At 37.0% G+C, this 22,370-nt stretch overlaps 1 protein-coding gene across 3 annotated transcripts in view; it reads left to right on the top strand.

Moving 5' to 3' along the window:
- The window catches only part of DGKH (diacylglycerol kinase eta), a 174,221-nt gene that overhangs the window by 121,316 nt on the left and 30,535 nt on the right, over positions 1 to 22,370 (top strand). For all 3 annotated transcript variants that reach the window (XM_052786060.1, XM_052786061.1, XM_052786062.1), the window contains 13 exons: positions 172 to 334; positions 2,760 to 2,868; positions 3,173 to 3,312; positions 4,903 to 4,987; positions 7,438 to 7,523; positions 9,001 to 9,100; positions 10,328 to 10,604; positions 11,060 to 11,188; positions 15,690 to 15,824; positions 17,609 to 17,726; positions 18,404 to 18,514; positions 18,669 to 18,765; positions 21,132 to 21,239. In XM_052786060.1, the coding sequence (XP_052642020.1) occupies positions 172 to 334; positions 2,760 to 2,868; positions 3,173 to 3,312; positions 4,903 to 4,987; positions 7,438 to 7,523; positions 9,001 to 9,100; positions 10,328 to 10,604; positions 11,060 to 11,188; positions 15,690 to 15,824; positions 17,609 to 17,726; positions 18,404 to 18,514; positions 18,669 to 18,765; positions 21,132 to 21,239 (1,658 nt within the window). The remainder of the gene's footprint in view (positions 1 to 171; positions 335 to 2,759; positions 2,869 to 3,172; positions 3,313 to 4,902; positions 4,988 to 7,437; positions 7,524 to 9,000; positions 9,101 to 10,327; positions 10,605 to 11,059; positions 11,189 to 15,689; positions 15,825 to 17,608; positions 17,727 to 18,403; positions 18,515 to 18,668; positions 18,766 to 21,131; positions 21,240 to 22,370) is intronic.

The following is a 22,370-nucleotide window of genomic DNA, read 5'->3' on the forward strand; positions in this document are numbered from 1 at the left end:
GCAATTATGTTTTCCTTGCAGGGCTAATATTCAGTTTAGCATTTACATTATGCATGATAAAATGTACTCCTTTTGTCCTTCATCCCTTTCTTCCTCTTTCCCATGATTTCTTTTTGTGTTGTTCATATTAGAAAGCCTTATTTATTTCATTCTTTCTAACTATGTTCACAGGTTTCTGGAAAGCCACATGCCCGCCATCCTGTGCCAGTCCTCTTTTAGTTTTTGTTAACTCAAAGAGTGGAGACAATCAGGGAGTAAAGTTTCTTCGTCGATTCAAACAGTCGTTAAATCCAGCTCAGGTGTTCGATTTAATGAATGGAGGACCTCACTTAGGGTAATGACCTTGGAAATCTTGAGCAATCCTTTTTGCAAGGGAATTTAGTTCAAAGTATAGTATTGTGTTGTCCCCTCATTGCTATAATTCTATCACCAATATCTACTGTGACTTCCTAGTTAAAATCTAAGAGATAACAGAATTTCAGGATGAATTCCGGTGGGTGAACAGATTGTAGGGTAATATTTTGTTTTTAGGAAAACTCACGAAAATTCAAACCCAATGCCTATCAGCCCAAGTGTTTTGTGGCTTTTTTCTAGCTTTGACTTTCATTAACTGGTAAGGTTCAAAACCGTTACAAATGTTTAGATGCTTTCCTGAATCAGGGCCTTAATGCACAGTTGCCCGGGTGCTATTCTTCCATTTCGTATGAGTAATTCAGATATTCCTGTGACTTTGTTGTGAATAGCTTTGGAATAAAACTATTGTCTATATGTACTCTGTATCTTTTTGAACTCTGAACGCAAATGTCAGCAGAGGAGTCTGCAGTGGGTGATGGAGGAGCACACTAAAACTTTTGTCATCTGAAAACTACATTCAAAATATGGCTTAGGCAACATATGCAAACAGTCAAGAAAATGAGCATCTCGCAAAATTTAGAGCAAGAACACAATTAAAACCATCAGGCATTCTACAAAATCTAAGGGCTGATTGTTGGAGAGATAGGGATGAAATTTGCATAGTGGTGGCCACAACCCAAGCATCTTTGCGCATTCATAAAGATTAAATTTATGCACATTTTTCTGTTGCCTAACTTAATTCCACTCAGATGTAGCATTGTGGTTAAATGGCCTATTAATATCAGTTACAGCAACTAGAAACAGTAATTTTTGTACTCTTAAAGATGCAGAATTATGCTTGCATGACAAAAATGGAGACGAAACAAATGCAAAAAATTCAGTTCAAACAGTGGGCATGTAATACATATATAATGGAATACAGCTGTGGATTTTTATAATTAGTACTGTGTTATGGACATGTTATAGTAACTCTCTAAGTTGTAATATTCTTTTCATCATAATCCTGAAAATCTGAATTTAATCTAAGTTGCTTTTGGCTAACATTTTGTACATGTCATTATAATGACAGATAAAAATCCATCTTAATTGGAGAGACAATTTTGGGGAGAGGACAGTCTGAAAAATATGTCTGTCTGTTTGCAAGTTCTCTTGCTTCATATAGTTGTACCTAACAGCAGCATGGTTCTGGAGGCTCACTCCAGTTTTGCACAGTAATCGTAGGTCAGGTCGGTTGCTTTTAAATATTTTTCCCAAACAGTTTCCAAAGAGAGGTCCTTAGCAGTTATTCAATCAGGTTGTGCTGATGTCTTCTTTTTTCTAGTTGATCTAAAGAGCAGAGTTGCATTCTTTGAGACAATGTATTTCTAGGGGTTTTCTCCCCTTTCTCAGGGTAGGAGAAATTGTTCTGGTATCAACATTTTTTTTCCTTAAATATCTGCACCTTTTGTTCTGAATAGGTATCTGCCTATCATATGCGAGTGATACTATTTTCTTTAGAAAAAATATAAATGCTTCAAAAATTTATGATCTTAATACGTTGCTTTTTAGAAGTAGTTGTGAGATTACACATATTCTGGAAAATAACATGCGTTAAAAATAAACATCTTTATTTTTATGATTTTAAGAGTTTATACTTTCCAATTCTTCGTTGTTTTTTTTAAGTTTAAATCCCTGTTGTTTTTACCTCTTGGCTGTTTCTTCACATCTCATTCCCCTTTCCTCTGTGTCTCGCCTTTCTGCTTGTTCTGTCTCTCTTGTCCTCCTTTTCTGTACTGCCCAAGTGTTGTATCCTGGGAGGTGTTAAAAGCCAGAGAACAGGAGGAAGAGCCGTAGAAAGCTAAAGCAGGATTCGGCTTTAATGATCTAATACAAAATACTTGTATTATTTTCTTATATTGTTGTGATCACCTTGTGTAATAATTACCTCCAAAGGTCCTTGCATTTAGTTAGTCAGGCATTGGCAAAAGCCCACGCATATTGTGGAGCACATCCTGTTGTTGTGTCTTAACCTCTTCTCGTGAAAAATCCCCAGTGGTGCCTTGTGCTTCTGCCTGAAGTGGGAAGCATAGAGCAGTTGCAATTTCATAGCTTAGAAATTTTTTAAAATATTAATAAAATTAATAAAATAATATTAATAAAATCCTGAAAACAATATCAAGGGAATTTTTTTAAGTAAAACTTGGCATGTTATTTATCAGAAATGTCAGTATAAGTGGAATATACAGCAATAGAAGGGATGCAGATAGGTTTATTAAGTAGATGGTTGTATCCACATACCCCAGAACATTAAAAGAAGGACATAAAGGTGCAGTGCACCTTATTTTCTTGTAACAGTTGCTAATGAATATAACTGCTGTCTGATTAATGGACGTGACTGGCTCTAACAGGCTGCGTTTTCTCTGCAGTTTGCGGTTATTTCAGAAGTTTGACAACTTCAGGATTCTTGTGTGTGGAGGCGATGGAAGCGTGGGTTGGGTCTTGTCAGAAATTGATAAGCTCAGCTTGCACAAACAGGCAAGTGTGCATACTTACTTTCCTTGACTATACTGACTAGACTTAAGTTTGTATGCTTACTTTTCCTTGACTTGGTTCTTTGTCATATCTCTCTATATGGGCCAAACTCAATGGCTACTCTTAAAGGAAAATTTTCACTGCTGTAAACAGGACAAGTTATATTGGGATTGCACAGTTTGATTTACAAGCTTTAGACATCATCTATATAATTAACATTTGTTGCTTGAAATAAGAAGCATTTGTAATAGTTTGTACTTTTTCTTCTAGTTTTCAATAGTAGATTTGCTCCTGTGTTGTGTTTCAGTGTCAGTTGGGAGTGTTACCCCTTGGTACTGGAAATGACCTTGCTCGTGTCCTTGGTTGGGGAGGATCCTGTGATGACGATACGCAACTTCCTCAGATATTGGAGAAACTAGAACGAGCCAGCACGAAAATGTTAGACAGGTAAACCTAAATGTGCATATATATGATTTATCATGAGATTAAAATTGTATTTGTTTGGGTTTCTGATGGCCTAAATCCGTCTTGGAGACTTAGTGTTCAGTGGTTTTGGTTTTTAGGGTGCAAATCATAATCATGAAGGAAACCGAGATAGTAATGGGGACAGCTCTTCAACGTCCTTTTAAACTGGAGTCAGAGGGGAGAACAGTTGATGAAACTAGGAAGCATGTAGTCCAAAGATGAACAAAAGGTGACAGTTTGTTGCATAACTGATGAAGCTGCATAACTGCCTGTTACAAGAAGTTGTGAGCATTAAGAAATTGTATAGATTCACAACCATTTGGGGCAGTTTTATGGACTCCATGCACGCTATTAAATACTATTAAAGGTAGCATCTTTATTTAGGAAACACCTGAGCTCTCTGTCCTTGGATGTGGGGAGAACTCACATTGTGTGCTTTCACCCTTCATATAATTTCCTGAGGCATCAGCTGTGGACAAGATGCTGGGCTAACTGGATCTTTGGCTTGATCCACTACTAATATTTCTGTTTGAGGCATTTTCTTAGTCAAAACCAAGAGATCTTCCCAATCCTTGTTTTGTGTGGTTTCCATCCATAAAGCAAAAGAGCAATCTCCATTTAAAAAAAAGATAAGATGACAGTCATGTCATTCCAATGAAGGTGTAACACTCTGTTTTTGAGAGGAGTATTACTTACTTTGTTCCTTTCTCTCATGGGTCTTTCTGTTCTTGCTCTAGTTACAAACTCTTGAATGTCATCAAAGGGGATTTTATTTTAGTTGGGGTTTTTTATGAAATAGAGAAACAAGTCCTTTCTTATTTTAGGCTTTTCTGCAGACTACTTGATTGTTTTACAGCAAAGTATGTAGAGAAATGCTTGTTACTGATCCTTAGAAATGTTGGCCTGGGCATTCTGAAAGATTCATGGATTAAATCATGTTTGCCTTTTTCTGTACTGAAAAAAACCTCAGTTTTATTTTTTGCTCTAATTTCAGTAGACTTGCTCCCAAGGCCATCTGCAGTGGTTACCTGTTCTTTTCAGCAGGCTTTGAAGGATGTTGCTATTAGCGGTTTCATACTATCTATGCTGTAGAGTACTGTCCTTTACCACGGGAAAAATATATATATATATGTCAATGAAGATACTTCACCATTTGCTTTGTTCTCATGCCTGCCTCCCCTAGTTGAGATGAAAAGCTAATGTTACCTTAGAGCTTTTTCTCTAGGAACACGTCTATTTTCCTTTGACTTCTGCAGTTAGTTTGCACAAATTCTTTTATATTATGAATGTTTTGTTGGAAAATATTTGTTGCCTGCATTGAATGTCCCATGATTTGTTCACAAGTATGGCTCATCATCAAATCACTAACAAATAATCTGAGCAATAAAACAAATTATTACCATTAATCTCAATTATTTCACCCATATGCAATTAGCTTACAAGTAAAAATTAAGCTGCTTTTTTTTAACAAGTTTTTCTGTGGTGTAGCAATGAATTTTCTTTTTGTTGATATGTTGGAGAAAAGATAAAACTAACAATCTGGAAACTTAAAAGCTGTTATGTTTCTTTCAGGTGGAGTATAATGTCATATGAACTGAAATTACCAGCAAAGCCTTCTATTCTTCCAGTGACTGCAGAAGAGTCAGAGGAATGCCAGGTGGACTTTCACTTTTGTTTTGTTGTTTCATATACTTTGAGCTTCTGGGATGACAATATTTATAATTGAAGCACATGCATGAAAAATAGAAACAGGTGTTTTGTAATCTGCTAACTGAACTGAGTTAACGTTTGTTCATGGAGTGTATCTCAAGTAATTAGGGTTTCCAGTTCTGTATTATTTGCCAAAAAATGAATGAAGGTAAGGAGTCTTCAGCAGAGTAGTCAGAAAAATTTATTCCTGAAAAATATATATTTCATTACGTATGTGTTATAGTTTTTATATATTATATATTTTCATATGATAATATAATATAGTATTATATTAGTATGGCATGTAATAACATTATATATTTAATATAATTATTATATATAAGAATGTGTTATATATTATTTCATATATAGTAGTATGATTTAGTGTTATGTTATTGTATAATAATATTATATATACTATAATAATATAAATGTATAAAATATATTTTAATATCTATATAAAAGCAAAATGTTTGCTATCTTGAGTTTGGAATAAGCATTGGAAAAACCCCAACATTTTGAAGGCAAGGGTTGTATTCTGAAAGAAAGAAAGAGGCTTTTTGCAGCTTGAGTTAGATCAGGTGATACCACCCAACTTTCTGTTTGCTCTTTTGGAGAGCTCGAAATCATAAGTGACCTTAAAGAAAAGCTTAGTCTGTCTTTCAGACTAGACTTGTGCTTGTACTATCTGATGAGGTTTAGATTTTGTGAGAGAGGGAGATGCTTTAATCAAATTAATTGGCATGAAAAGTCTGACTAAAAATAAGAAAATAATATATTCCTAAGAAAGTTAATGCATATCAACTTCAGCTCAAAAGTACTTGAGAAGCAATAATTAATCAGCAGGTTCTTGAATAATTTAATAATTCAGGCTGGTTTAATTGGCAAGGAGGTTATAACCTTTGACAGCTTGCTGGATGTAGAGATGCAATAAGGCTTGTGCTCCACTGCCTGGGATTTTAACGGGGTTGCTTTGCACACAGCTCTGTTTCCAGCGTCAGCAATGCAGACCAAGGCTTTATCTTCTCTAATTTTTCAAGACAGTTAAAATTTTCAAGTGTATCTTCATCTTGTAAAGGGAAAAATACACTTTTTGTTCTAGTTAGTTCTGGCTTTGAAATTGTGTTTAGCCCATCCTGAAAATGGAAGGAACTGCTCATATAAAACTTCTTTTTTGGAAAATCAGTTCTGTAGGCTATAGTTACCTGCCATTACTCTAAGTTGGACAAAGCCGTTTTCTTTTGAGTACCCTGCTCAATCTCTATTTTAATGTTTTTTGCATCATTTATTGAGTTATGATATCTCAGAAGAAGAAGAATTAACCTTACAGCAGGTAATGTATTAAAGCACAGTTCGAAAAGTAAATAAAAGTACATATCCAATTCTTTTTTTTTTTTCTCTTTCCTCCAGTTTCAGGAAACTTATTTCAATTGGTTTGCTTCCAGAAATCTTATACTGATGTTTGAACAACGGTAGTTCATTCTTACAGATCAGATGGTTATGTCTTGTTTTTTTCCCTTGAAATCAAAACTGACTTACTGTCAGAGTTCTACAACTAAGGCTGGGTTTTCGGAGAAAAAAAAGGGTGGTATATCTGCTTGCTCCATATCAAGGGCAAAAACAGACTAAGAGATTTTAAGAGATTCTTAATGGAAACTGTCAGAAAATTTCAGAATGGCATTTATTTTTAGCTTTAGATTTGGAATTTGGTTAGAATTTTCTTTTAAAACTGAGGTCTGGATCCATATCCAGATCTGGATCCATTTTGAGACAGGTTATAGTGTGTGAGAATGCATTTCTGATCCATTCCAGAGTATTTCAGACCTTATAATTCTTCTGTGCAAGAAAAGACAAACAGTGCACATATTCATTCTCCCAAATGTTCCTGTAAAGACTAAGCCCTAAATGGTTTGCTCCTTAAGGATTGGTTTTGGTAACATGATACCACTTTAGCAGCCTTTGTCAGTAGTAAGGGGTAAGACCCCATCTGACAGTAAAAAGAAAATTCAGGAATATAACCGCAAACTTATTTATTCTTAGTTGAGCAGCTTAGTTTGAGGGAAGCTTGTTTTAGAAATAAAACATATTAGATTATGATAATTGAGGTTGTTATAAATCTAAAAAGAAGGTAGATTTTTTTTTCTGCCTCATGGACTATTTTTTAGCCTAGAAATAACCTACTGTTTTCTCTACAGGAAGAAGAGAGCTGTGGATCAAGTTCTCAGATTCAGTGTTACTTTGAATATTAAAAATCTGGTACATAAAATACAGTATGCAGGTAGAATCTGCATTGCCAGCTGCTTGTCCTTGTATTAGAACTGAAATGGAAATCTTGCTATTTTTAGAGGTGTTTTAACTCACTACTTGGTGTTAAACTGCTGAAACATGTGGAAATTGAAGTCATCTTTCTGTTTTCAGATATCTGCTTATGAGGACTCAGTTGCTGCTCATCTTGCAAAAATTCTCAATTCTGATCAGCATTCAGTTGTCATATCATCTGCCAAGTGAGTTGATCGGTTTTATGTACGATGTGTGGGATAAATCCCCTGTGTAACATCATCACCATAATAACCTTCTGTCTAAGCCTGATTTTCTTATGGCTGCCCCGACTGGCTTGGCTTAATATATCTTGATTTATATCTTTTAGAGCAGATGTTTTTTCTGCAAAATTTTTATATGGTACAATTGTAACGGATGTAATTGTAGCTTAATACTAAACACATCAACATTAAAAAATATCACAAATTATTAAAATAAAGTGATTTTAAATCACTCCAGTGTGCAGCTTAAATATGACACTTACTAATGTGAATATGTGATCTACTTCACATTACATTTCTCTGGTTTGTTTTATGCATATCCATATCTTTCAGAGGACAAACAACTTCATCAATGTGAAGCAGAAATTCAGGCTAGGTAGCTTTGTCATAGCTCTGTCTATATCAATTCAATCAATAGTGATCTTAGACAATAGGTTTTTTTCCCCAAACTGAAACACTTAAAAATGAGAGGTAATTACTTGGCAAATGACAGACATCATCTGAAATCAGAAGTATTCTGTGTATACCTTCTCTGTGAAAAAAAATCTTATATTTTGTGATATGCAAAAGACCAGTCATAGGATCTTCAAAAATACATCTGAATGTCATTACACCTCTTTTTTTTTTTTTTTCTCCTGCTAAAAGCAAGTTAATAAAATTTCATTTTTAAAGTATACATAGCACATGTTGAAAATTAAACTACAGGATATTATTATAACTCCAGATTCTAAATTGGGTCTGTATCTTGTTAAATCTATTTAATTTTTGTCAAATAAATTTCAATCAATCAAATGAACAGTACTAAGCAATTATCCACACCTCGTTAGTAAGCTTGCTGGCTGTCTGCAGTGTAGGTAATAAGAACCAAGTCTTTCTCTGATTTACACAATGCAAATTCATTGCAGCCACTGTAATTTGCATAGCTACGCCTCAGGGTCAGCTGTGGTTCAAAAGCATGAGCTGTGCAATGGGATGTGTGTGGCCATATGCTTTCATCTAAGAAGTGTTCCATTAAAGTCAGTAGATTTTCTCCATGGTTTCTAGGCTCCATCTTTGCATGGGAGTTTGCAAGACTGTGTTTGAAGTTATCAAGGTGAATGTAAGTTTGCTAACTCCTCTGGTATGGAAGGTGTGCAAGCAAGGGAATGGGTAAAATGAGTCGTGCTTATTTCAGTTCCTAGAAATAAGAGACTTAGATACAATGTGCGCGAAGGCTTAAATAAAAGGGAGGAAGAGTTTTTGTTTTAAAGCTTATCACTTGAATTTTGCAAGCCATGGAAAAGAGTATCATCTGCTTTGCAAGTATGATCACAGAGTTCAGTTTCCAACATGAATGATGTATAGCAGTATGCATATAAATAAATTGCCATAAGAATTTAATATTCAAAACATATCTATTTTATTTCACTTGATTTCTTCCCTCTCCTTTTTTTATCTGAAGAATATTATGTGAAACTGTAAAGGACTTTGTTGCCAAAATAGGGAAGACTTACGAAAAACCAATGGAAAATGCAGAGGAAGCTGATGCCATGGCCATTAAAGTAAGACTATGACTGTGTTCTGGTTTAAAGTTGTGGGTTTTTTAAAGTTTATAGCTCATGGGTGTTTAATTTTCAAATGCTCCAGGATGCCCAGCCTGGCTTTCATTTCACCCAGTGACTTTAAGATTCTTCTCTTCTTATTCCATAGAACAGTTACTTCCAAACCATCTTTTAACCCTAAGATCCCTATAAACTCTGTTTAAACTTTTTTCCTTCACAAAGGATAAAGTTCATGGTAACGTATATAGAGATAAAAGGAAATATTTTGCATTAGGAGTTATACTTTTAGGGATTAAGTTAGCTACAGGAAAACAATGGGATAATAAAGGAGGAGTATGCTGGGAGAATGAAGGGAAAAGAGACTACAATGTTAAAAATAATGGTTTGAGCTGCAAATTGTAGAGATCATGTTGCAAAGGCATTGGAAAAAAAACCCAGAAGGATTTGGTCTGAGGCACAAAATTTACATGAGTGGAAAAGAAAAGAAGAAAAAAAAATCACTAGCAATCCCAGGGTCAGGAAATGTACTTGCTAAATGGCAATTTGTGGTTCGCATTTCTATTTGGTGCACATTTTAGAAAACAAATTTTTCTTTTTTACTGTTCCAAGACCAGACAGTGTTGGTTTCCTTTCCCTTAAGCACAGGGAGAGCAACTGCTTAGTGATGGGTAGAAGTGTTTGACTGTGTTTGATTCTGGCTTGAGCCTCTTTGCTCTGTGACAACTCACTTGCTTAAATGTACAGCTGTGTTGCAAAAACAACCCCATGTGTTACAGTCCAGCAGCTGGGCATGTCCCTATAGATTATCTCTCCAAATTGGGGTACTGACCACCCATAATTTCTTATAATGCATGGTGTGGGCAAATCTGTGATCGTTCTCTGTGCTGCAGGCCATCAGGAGAGGAGTAAGATCTAATCCGTACTCTAGTTATGTGGCAGGCTGTTTAGCACGGTGTGTTGTTTTAATCTGAGTGTAGGGGGGTTTTGTTATAATTGCTCTAATCTGGTTGGGTATCACAGGCTATGTCTGCAAAAAAACTGTGCAGACCTACTCATGATCTGATATTCCAAAACGTTGAAACTAGGTTTGGATTTTACATAAACAATTACATAGGCACTTAAAAGACACCAACAATTTTAAATATAATCTGGTACTTAATTTCCTGAAAATGTTCACACATTCGCTGTTTTTTTGGTGTGTATGTATTCTTTTCCACTTTGTCTTAGTGCTCCGAGTTAAATGAGAAGCTAGACCTATTGCTCCAGGCTCTTCACACAGAAGCCCAGGCTGCTCCCATTCTCCCAGGCATCACTCCCCCCATTGTGGAAGAAGAAGCAGAGGAGTTTTCAAGTGAAGAATCCTTGTCTGAAAGTAAAGAGCAATTAGCGGAGTGTGTCTCAAAGTCTTCCACCCAGAAACTCTTCAAACCAAGGGAACAGTTAATGCTCCGGGCAAACAGCTTGAAGAAGGCTGTGAGGCAGATCATTGAACAAGCAGAAAAAGGTACACATCAGCAACATTTTGATCCTTACTGATAGAATAATGATTTTTTTTTTTTTTTAAACTAGCATGAATTTTCAATATTAAAATTTGATTTCTACATTCTTACATAGATAAAATTATGTGCTTATTACAAACTGCAAGGAAAAGAAATGCAGCTTGTTTGGATGTTGATGACTGTCTGTCTGCATATATGAACACATATGTATGCACGTATGTACACACATAATAGTGTGCTTCTTTTGTAACTATTATCCTCCACAAAATGAAAATTTCTGGTGGCAAATCTTCATCAATGGGCAAAGGATTGCTAGGTTCTTTTTCACTGAATTGGCAATAGAAATCTTTTGTTAATATTTTTAAAATTAAAGCAACAGAAAAAAAGAAGCTAATTTTCCACGTGTGCAATTTTTCTTTAAAAATCTTGAAACTTTTTATCTTTTTTTCTTAATAAGCAGTTGTGGATGAGCAGAATGCTCATAGTGAAGAACAAGTGAACCAGTCTCCGCTAGAATATAGCAAAGAGTTGGATGAATCCAAAGAAGAGGAAAAAGAGGAAGATACAAAGGAACTTGAGTCCCCATCAAGTGAGTAAATTATGAATGAAGTAATTTAAAATTGTGTTCTCCTAATAGCTGCATTATGAAACATAGTTGACTCCATAATTAAAAATACTGGCATCCTGTTTCACTGAAAACTAGTCACAAATTTTAATAGATTTGGAGAAATAAAAGTTAAGGGAAAAAGGCAGGAGATGAGATGAACAGTCTTTTGGAATGTATTTACAAAGCTGAGAAGGTATTTGTTGGGGAGAGAAGTGCCTGCATTTAATCCAGTGTTTGCACTCACCTTTCTATATGAACCTGAGCAGGGACTAGAGCCTAGATAATGGTGGCAATAGCATGTCTCAGTCATAGTCATTTTAAGGGCATATTATGGGAATTTCTGTCAGTCACTTCTGTTGAAGGGGTTTCAAATATTTATTCATTGTATTGACAACAAACCCCTGATGTCTCAGCTGGGAACTTACCTTGACACAGTTATTGGAGTTATTGGAACAGAGAGAATGAATATTTAAGTCTTCTATATGAAGTGGAACAGCACAAAGCAGGAAAGAATATAATAGAAACTGGAGCATAGAAGTCTCCTGAGAAGTGGCAGTACTAAGGTCACGCCCTTTAGTTGTCTAATCCAGAACAGAAATTCGAACCGAGGTCTTTGACATCCTAGAGCTTCTTCTCGTGAAAAATTTCTTGCGTTGTTGTCCCAAATACACATGGTTAGTCCAGCTAGTTCCTTGCAGCTATTGGCTGCTGGATAACAAGCCATATAGCAAGCCACTATACCAAGCTACTCTTGCTTTCCAAGGTGGAGAGCCTCCTACCTGCTCTGTCCTTGGTCGGATGGACTTTATCAGCTGCTGCTAAGTGCTCCTGCTTTCCCATAGGAGCATCATTCTGTCCTCACTGTGCGGCTCTGCAGGTTACTCTCCAAAAAAAGGAAGGCAGCCTGGGTAGCCTGTGCTGGGTTTTAAAATACAACAGAAAGAACCCAGTTGTATTATTTGTATCGCTAATTGTACAAAGCAATCAGAATACCGAGTGATCTGAGTTTAAAACAACTTGCTTGGAAGGTAGCATTTTCATAAATAGCCCATTTTGTCACAAAGCTTTCCATTTTGGTTATTCAGTGTTTAGTTACTGTGTGTAAAATGATATTTAAAGAATAGTCATCTCCTGAAATAGCATAGTACTAATTCCCACATTCAAATGATAGGGTAAAATCTCTCCTTCATGCGTCCTTATGCCAGTGAGTGGCTACAGTGGAAGAAAGTAGTACGATTTGTCTATATGGGACCCTCACTTACCTCGTCCCTTGCATGGTTTTGGCACTAAGCCAATACAGCCAGAGGTCATGTTTGGACATTTTCCATCACAAATGTCAGTACTGCATTTTGTGTTGACTGGTAGTTCATGTGCCAGGGTTGTTCAAGAGTCTCAAGCTGCATAGTAGTTTTAGGAAAGCTGCTTCTTACTAAAGGTGGAAAGTTCGGTCTTCGCCATATTATCAAAATGGACAGTGATGCACTGCAGGTGAGGTCTTGAGGTGATCTGTGAGTCATGGAGAAACAGTGGTAGGTGGTGGACAGTAAAACCCATCCTCTAGATATTTGGTGAGCAACTTCCTGGGGCAAAATGAGCAAAGTTATTTGGGATTTGCATCTCCTTCTGTCACCCTAAGCCACACCAACATCCTCAAAAGTTGTCGTCCTCAAGAGGCACTGCTCTGAAGCTGGTGCCTGTGTTGGTAGCTCCTACCTTACAAATACGACGTTAGTCTGTTGGGGCTTCTGTTGATTCAGAATCTCACATTTCCTTTTCTCCAGAAATGGATGTCAGACTTTCTCTGGTGATTGTCTCTTCATTGGCCCCTCTCCTTTTCCCTTCATTATAGGAATCAATGCTTGTTGGTTGTCCAGTTTCAATAGTAGCTCATAGCAGGTGCTGGCCCTGCGGATGACCCAATCCTACTGCCATAACTATATAATAAAATAAAAATATACACATATGTATATCCATATGTAGAAATATATATATGAACCCCTTGTTTCTTGGTGATACAATTTCTGCATTTATTGGGGAGCTGTATTATTCTTCATACATCTGGTAAGTGTGAAATAGAGTGCATATTAATGCTGTCAGTGCAAGATAGGTGTTTAGGGACAAAGCATGAAACATGAATTCAATTATCTGCAATGAAACATCAGTTTTACTCATTAGAGCTCTGTTGTTTTTATCAGAGCATGAACAGCAAAAGTTTATCTTTATTGCAGTTATCCCCATGAGTCACATCTGTCAAATAAAGACCAGCTGCTCTGTTGATTTTCCTATTTAATATAACTGCCTTGTTCCCAAGTACAGAGAGAACAGACTGTGTGAATAATGTTGTGAATTTTCAGTAGCATTATGAAAAATGAATGTTAATTTCATTCTGAATGTTATATTTTACCCTCTGAGGATCTTCCTGGTCATTTGATGAAGATAATATTTTTCCATATGTTAATTACCCTTATCTAAATATTTAATAACTCTTGTTAGGTATCACTTGCAGTTTTTATTCCTTTTCATTTTTTAACATTATTACAGTGTTTTGTTGTGCACAGATACAAATCATTGTGTTGTATTGTTATCATGCAATACTATAGCATTTTGTGGTAACTGCCAAGGCTGTTATACAGGTGTTGAAGTCAGAAGGAGCTGTTAGTCCACTTGGTCAGACCTTTCATATAAAACAGTCCAGAAAATTTCACCCACTTATCCCTGTCCTGCATCTAATAATTTCTGTTTGACTTAAGCAAGTCATCCAGAAAGGTGTGTAATCGTATTCCTGGGATACAAGAAGGTGAAGAATTTGCCATTTCATTGACTGTTCCATGCTAGATTATCATCACTTAAAAAAAAAAAGTGAATGCCCAAATCCTGGCCTGACTTGATTTGAACACAATTTCTAAACCCTGGTTCTTGTTATTGCCTTTGTCTCTTGATTTTTCTCTGCATTTTCCTTCCATTAATGTCTTCATACAGTACACCCATGTTACTCTCAGACTGAGTTATCATGACTGACGTAAACTGATCTGTCCCCCTCCTGCCACAAGAAAGGGTATATTTTATCCTTCCCACCGTATTCCTGGTGGTGTTTTTCTTCTGCTTGCTTGATGCTAGTCCTAATCATTCTATTTTTTCTGAATTAGTTTTCAGGTTTTGAGAGGAATATATCAGATCACTTTGAAATAATTTCATTTTTTGTTCTGAGCTTCTTCAGATGGTCAAGCTTGAAGTTGTCCTAAGCTGAAGTAGTTTTAACATGTGAGATAATTTGGAGCAGAGGTAGCCAAGAAATGTCTGTCTGTGATATCTGGTGTGCAAAAGCTTTCTACATGCACATGGAAATGCTATAGCAAAGCATTTGGTAATATCCAAACTTTCTTCCCTGGGGCACCAATTTCTAGCTACATCTGACGGGGCTGATTTCCCAAAGATTAACTCCCCCAGGCTAAAGCAGGCACTGGCATGAAACAAGTCTGCATGAAACAAGTTCTGCCAGGAAAGTAAATTGCAGCACCTGAAGTCAGCTCTCTGAAAAGCCTATCCTTCTTCATCACCTCCAGAGGCAGCCTCAGGGACAAATGGCCCCACTGAGCTACCACTTACTCTCTGCGAACATCTTCTTTTTTCCCTTGATTTTCTTCCCCTTCTTTTTCCTGAACCTTTGTCACCAACAATTACATCAGCTACCAAACCTTGCTATCTGTCACAAGGTTTTATTGACCCATCTTCTGGAGAATTTTAACAAATAAATTATTTCAATTATTTGGGGAATTGCTGGGGTTTTTTTGCGAAAAAGAAAAGATGATGAGAAATTGATGTCCCCCCACAATCTCTCTAACTGCAGGAGACAAGCATGTCTGAACATGGCTTTTTCCTTTCCCTTGCAGTTTTCAGTTTGGCTGTAGATGAAGATGTCAGAGTTTTCTCTGATGTTTTCAGAAATCTGATGCAGGCAGGGGGCCCATTTTAGCTGCTTGAAGCGAATAGTGTGGCTGTTGATGAGGTATTTCCGTGGCCTATGGGTTAGAATAGCTATCTATATTAAAATTGTTAAAAATAATAATATACTGTATAATACAGGTAGATTTATAAGTAAATATAGATTGAATTGAAGTTTAAATTCGTATTACTTTATTAACATGCTTATCAGAAGCTTACTACAGCATTAAATACTATTGCATTTTAAGGTGGACATAATGCAGTTTTTGCTAGTAGCTTGAAGCATAAGTTGGGAACTCCTTATACTGAATACCATGCACACTTGCTCCTTTTAATTTGTGCTTGTCACCTGATCTGTTTCTGAGGTTTTTTCCCTGTTTTTAGAAGAAGAACTGTGGTGTGAAGGGGAAGGACATTTTTCATGGAATGGTACCAGATTAAATTAATGCTTTTGAAATATCTTCAGGGCTGTAAAAACTATGTATATGGTCATGTCATAATAGGTCTAATTAGCGCTCTTACTTTTACTTCTTCTGCACAGTTAAAACTGCACCAAGATCTCCAGATCGACGTACAAGCCGAGGTATCCATTCTCAGACAGGCTCTTTCTCTGCTCCAGCTTTGGCTGCAAGCAAGGAAAACCTCCCAGTGCTTAACACTAGGATTATCTGCCCAGGTAATTATGATTTTGAAATCTGCTGTTCCTTACACTACTTTAATATTGCCTTCTGTTCCCCTGCTTGCTGTCAAATAACAATTTTTACTTCACGCCCTAAATTTGTTTGAACTGATATACACATCTTTGTGTTGTGTCATATACTAGGAAGTGCAAAATAATGTAGAAGATTCTTGATCATTCGGCACAACACTGGATGTAGCAGAAGTGTTGCATTTGATTCTGGAGGATGAAAAATGAAAGTCAGCATCTTAGAATCATAGAATCACAGAGTGGTCTGGGTTCAAAGGGACCTCTAAAGATCATGTAGTTCCAGCCCCCCTGCCATGGGCAGGGACACCTTCCACTAGACCAGGTTGCTCAAAGCCCCATCCAACCTGGCCTTGAACACTGTCAGGGATGGGGCATCCACAACCTCTCTGGGCAACCTGTGCCAGTGTCTCACCACCCTCATTGTAAAATATTTCTTCCTTATGTCCAATCTAAACCTACCCTTTTTCAGTTTAAAACCGTTGCCCCTTGTCCTGTCGCTACAGGCCCTGGTGAAAAGTCTCTCAGTCTTTCTTATAAGCCCCCTCTCTATTTTGAAGGCCACAGTGAGGTCTCCCCAGAGCCTTCTCTTCTCCAGACTGAACAACCCCAACTCTCTCAGCCTGTCTTCATAGGAGAGGTGTTCCAGCCCTCTGATCATTTTCATGTCCCTCTTCTGGACCTGCTCCAACAGGTCCATGTCCTTCTTATGTTGGGGGCCCCAGAGCTGAACGCAGTACTGCAGGTGGGGTCTCACCAGAGCAGAGTAGAGGGGGAGAATCCCCTCCCTCGACCTGCTGGCCACGCTGCTTTTGATGCAGCCCAGGACACGGTTGGCTTTCTGGGCTGGGAGCGCACACTGCCGGCTCATGTCCAGTTCTTCTTCCACTAGTATCCCCAAGTCCTTCTATCATTCATCCTAATCAACGGAGGCTATGAAGGGGCTGAGGGGCAGAGACATGTAAAGTTCAACCATCTGAATAAGAGGTGTCTGTAGATATCTCTCTGGAAGTGGTTAACTGAAACTACACAAAGCTGCTGTGCAGCAAAAACAGTTGAAAAAAAATCTGTTCTTATCCAAATGCAATTAATACTAGGGGGCACCAGTAAAACACTGTTCTTATTAACTTCATTAGTACAGTTAAAACATAATGGAACTGAGCTTACATTTTTCTTTAGGTCAATGTAACTTTTAGAAAGTACTTTTCTTTGTTTACATGTATTACCCAGTGTTTTGTAGAGTGACACAGGTATTAGTCAAGGTAGGCATGGCGAGGCTGTGATCTTTCCACAAATTAAGTTAAACTATGATTCTACAAGTTGTAAAAATGGTAAGCGTATTCCTTAGGAATATTTCCAAAGGAAAATTGTGGACAGTTTGGAGATGAAGATTAAACTAAATAAAAAGCTCTAGTAGTCTTTTTGCATGTTAGGTCACCCATTTGGTTACTATGCCAGCCGGTGAGTGTTGGCCTGAAATCTTGAATTTTGTTTGTGTTTTTTCTCTCTCAATGGTGGTACCTGAAGAGTCAGCCACCACACTGCAGCATAGCTGCCTTCTTGCTCAAGATCGCCAGAGATCTGAAAAGATAACCAATAGAGGTAAAAATTGAGCTAGAAATGCAATCATTCCCTATACGGATTTAATGAATTTTGTCTCTCAGTATGTGGCTTACTATGATAATATATGTTTCTCTGTTTATCAAATACAAATGGTTTTTTGGGGGGTTTTTTCTGTTTTTTTTTTTAATCAGGTTTGAGGGCTGGTCTAGCTGCTTCTATTGCAGGAAGTTCAATTATTAGCAAAATGTTGCTAGCAAACGTCGATCCATTTGGTGCTACGCCGTTTATTGACCCGGATCCAGATTCCCTGTAAGAAATACTTTTTTCCAAATTTACTGTTTAGTTTTAGTTTGCTTTTCTTAAGCTTTTTTAAAAATCTTTTTGTAATCTTTTTTTTTTCATTTTTCTTTCATTGTGAAGTTCTTGTTTGCTATCACTTGGCAGTAGACCTCAAGGTCTGAAAACAGATTGGATTGTGCCTTTTAGTTATGAGTAGTGCAAAATTGTCTTGCAGCAGCAGCAATAATAGGAGACGTGCTCACTTACCCCTTGCTCACTCCCTCTGGGGGGAGAAGGGCAGCAGTCCTTCAGAGCTGGGTTTTCCTGTCCAAACCACTGGTCTGAACGCAAGCTCAGCCACCAGCAAGATGTTGAAGCAGGTCTGGGCACTCAGAGCCATGCTTGGGGCAGCTCTCTCCTCGTATCCCACTGTTATTTTGGGTATGGTGGAGATAGATAGTGCTGGCTGGGCGTGTAGTACAGTTTCTTCTTTGCCCTATGAGAATTAACTTGCATTTGCAAAGGAGGTAGGAGCCAACCTGTCTCTTCGACTGCCATTGGGTTTTCTCAGGCTGATTCAGAGGAAATGTTTTTTGATGTCTCTTGGTTGATGTATCTGTTCTGAGGCCAACCATAATCTTGGTCAAAGCTCTGTGTGTCCAAGTACTGTACAAATGTACACATAATTATCTCTTTTCTTCTAACAGGGAGGGATATTCAGAAAAATGTGTCATGAACAACTACTTTGGAATTGGGTTAGATGCAAAAATTTCACTAGAATTTAATAACAAGCGAGAAGAGCACCCTGAAAAGTGCAGGTAATGTAATTGTCAGTAACAGAGCCAAGATGTTTCCATTATTTTCTTTTCCTTATCTCTTTATTTGAATTTCTTAACTCTTTCTCATCCTACAAATACAAGACATAATAAAGTGTGTATTTCAATATGTGAGTCTTGTTTTACCTGTTTTCAGAAGTCGGACGAAAAACATGATGTGGTATGGAGTTCTTGGCACAAAAGAGCTACTGCAGAGAACTTACAAGAACTTAGAACAAAAAGTTCAACTTGAGGTAAATTTTATTTATGGGCAGAATGAGGATTTTTGCTCCTGCAATGTGTAGTGAGGAATTTGGGCTTCCTCTTGAAACCTTTTAGAGTTCTTGTGTCAACCCAAGCTGACCTCAAAGGCACTGTGTAAAAATGTCCTATGTAAAAGGTGGTTCCGCAGGTGTTGTTTAGAGTAAAATTTCAGTACTTAAATATTGCAAGATACCCAGTATAATATTTCTTGTAATTACTGGGGTTAAAAAATAATAATTTTTGTATAGGTCAGATATGTTTCTTAATGTTCACTTCATCAAAGGGGGAGACCAGGTCTTAAGGACAATAACAGAAATGAACATGCACTAAACAGAAGGAAAGAGATAGAGTTAATCCTTCAGGTTCATTTTAAACTATCTGAAAGCTTTCTTACACATACAGGGAGAGCACACAGATGATCTTAGACAAAAATTCCTGACAGAAGAGGGGAGATTTTGAGCGTGCATCACAAGAAGCCCAGTTATACCAGTAGAGACTTTCTTTACCAGATGTTTGAGACAGTCACACAAAAGAAGCAGAATATTATCAGAGCAACAACAAATGTGGTGTAAATTATCTAAACATGGTTATTTTTGGTCTTTGAAGTTCTAATATCAAATCTAAGTCTTCTTCACAATACTGGGAACTTAAAGAAGATATAAATGATTACCAAACGCAGAAAAAGACTAAAGGATGGTTACAGTTATTTTCATCCAAAGCATATCTAGGCTGGATTTTGACAGAGAACGTACATAATTTTTCTTTTTACTTCATGCTAAGTATTTAATACGGAAGTTCACCATATTTATATGAAGATAACTTTTAAAGTTGAGAGAATAATTTTAAGTTACTGGAACTTTTTCTCACTTTTAGGAGATTTAGGAGGATTCTGTCTGGTATCAGCAGATTGCTGTTACCTAAGGACTGTGTAATTATCAAGGAATTACGCAGTAGTTAGCAACTATAATGACAGGAAAGTATGTTATGTATGCTGCAGATAGAATTCTAATTTAAGGATCTTTTGAATAAGATTCAAATAAGATTCAATAAGGCATTCAAATCTGACCTTTCCATAATTATTTTTGAATATTTCTGGAAGTAAACCAGCAAGCAGAAATTTCATATTTAGTATTGCCTTGCATAATATTAGCCTTATGCTAAAACGTGTGATGAGGTGCACAGCATTGGAAAATTAAAAATACCAACTTCAGGAATTGGAGGCAGACCTCTACTATAATACAAATGGCTGTGCAGCATCTATTAATATCACAGCATATTTTGGATACTGTCATATTTTGATTAAAATGTTAAATTCTCTCTTGTTGCTGAGATTAAATCATAAAAAGAGAGCACTAAGCACATTCTAGAAATAATTTTGCACCTCTTTCTCCTCCTGATAAAATTGCTACAGATTTTGTCCTTATTTCCTGATGATTTCTATTTCATTTGTATAATTTTAAGATCCTTCTGTGGGACTGGTAACTTGGGGTAATCTAGCAATCTTCTTTAAAGGCAACTTCACCTGCAAATTCATAATCCACGAAGTGACACCTGCATCCAGCATTTATGACCTTATATTTCCAACTTGCTTCAAATCCCTGCTTGTGGCAGTGCTGCAGGACTGCACTTTTGACTCCCAGTTGAATGGTTTGAGATCAGTGGGCTCACCTCTGCAGGCAGTTGTACTGCTGTAAGCCTAGAATGATTTCACTGATGCTTTTTCACTTGCAGGAGGAGAATGAAGTTATTTTTACAGGATGCCAAGCATACAATGCTAGCAACACTTACATTTAACGACATGTTTGTGGGTATGCAAGAAATATTCTTGGACTTTTTTATTTCCCTCCCCGCTGCCCTGCTTAATGGATTTACCTAAATAACAAGTGTACTGCAATTTTGAGAATGCCGATATAGGATGGAAGACTAGTTACTGAATGGGTAAATGAAGCTTTTTGTAATGTCCATGGCGATCTTACTGTGTGCACTCAAGGAGATAGCTTTTTTCATTGCAAAAAGATTTTTAATCCTTGATAGACAGAGCGTGGTCTAAGTGCATGAGGAATTTCGCAATAAGGATGTGAAAATGTTTCTTTTGAAGAGTCATGGAACACCTCTGCTGTAGATGCTACAGCATGTAGTATCTACATGTTTTTCAGCTCTACAAAAATTGGTGCTAAGATCGGGGAGAAGAGGTTTGTATTAGAGGTGCTTCACAGCATGGAGAGAATAGTCTTGGGTCAAACCTGTTAATGACTCTGTCCTCCCCTGCCAGCTCTGTTCAAGCTTCATGTGTTAAAAATGGCTGATTACTTTTACCACATTATTTATATACTGAATGAGCTTTTATCTATTACAGTGTGATGGACAGTACATCCCCCTTCCAAGTCTGCAGGGCATAGCTGTGCTAAACATTCCCAGCTATGCTGGTGGGACTAATTTCTGGGGTGGAACCAAAGAAGATGATGTGAGTAACGTTAAAGAGAAGTAACCTTCTGGGCAAAACCAGCAATAAATACCTTGAACTGCTCTTCCCATTTCATTTTAACAGTAGTAGCGTATAGTTTGGATAGCAACTCTTCTTCAGGGAGGCTGTTTCAGTTCAAACTGTGTTGTCTTGTTGATTTTTTTATTGAAAATATATCCCATGATTTTTCACTGTCTTTTGCCTTCTGTCATGTCCATTCCAGTAAAATGTTCATAATAAGGCTTAATGATTATTTTGTTTAAAAAATCACTCTATGAGTATTTTTAGAAACTAATTTTATAGAGACAAATATTTTCTCTCTCTATTGTTTTACAAACTCCTGTAAATAAGGTTTCACAAAGCGTAGATCCCTCTGTTTGCTATATTCTAACAATTAGCAAGGTGGACAAGGATAATGACTCATGGTTTATACCTGAATTTTCCTCCGGTTCTTCAAACAGCTTTGGACTAAGGGATGGTGTTTCAGAAAATGAGGACTGATACGTTTAGTGACTGATAATTTAGTGGGGGTAGTAATCTGTTTTTTAAATACTATTTTCAATGAGCTTCTAAAATATTTTAAGATATCTTTTTTCCCTTCTTCCTCACATCTCCTAAGAAACTTTACACTACACAGATACCCAAATGTCTTACAACTTGGAGCAGTCTTACTGCTGCCATCCACTTCACACACAGTGCAACCACTGTAATTTCTAGCAGATTATCCTAGTTCTGCATGTCCTGATTTTGTGTGTGTGAGGTCTGAATCACCTAAAACTGTAGTGGCAAATTAGCTTGTGATTTTAACATAGACAATCTAGGATATTTTGCCAAAATGCTTTTGGTTTCTTGTGAGTTATTATCCTTTGCTTTTATATATATATATACACATACACACACATAAAAGTCACAAAGATATTTAAACATGTTTCAATGATCTTTTCTTATTTTTGGTATATGTCAGAGGATGGCAGTTGTGTTTATATTTGGCTATGGATATCTAAAGTTTTTATATACTCCATGTTCATATTCATAACTTGAAAGCATCTCCAACATCTGCTCAGCTCCTGTTCAGGAGTTTATTTTTCTCTCTGGACTGCCTCACTGAGACGGAAGATCTGTTCTAGCTGT

Source organism: Harpia harpyja, chromosome 4 (assembly GCF_026419915.1).
Source record: "Harpia harpyja isolate bHarHar1 chromosome 4, bHarHar1 primary haplotype, whole genome shotgun sequence".
Classification (NCBI taxonomy): domain Eukaryota; kingdom Metazoa; phylum Chordata; class Aves; order Accipitriformes; family Accipitridae; genus Harpia; species Harpia harpyja.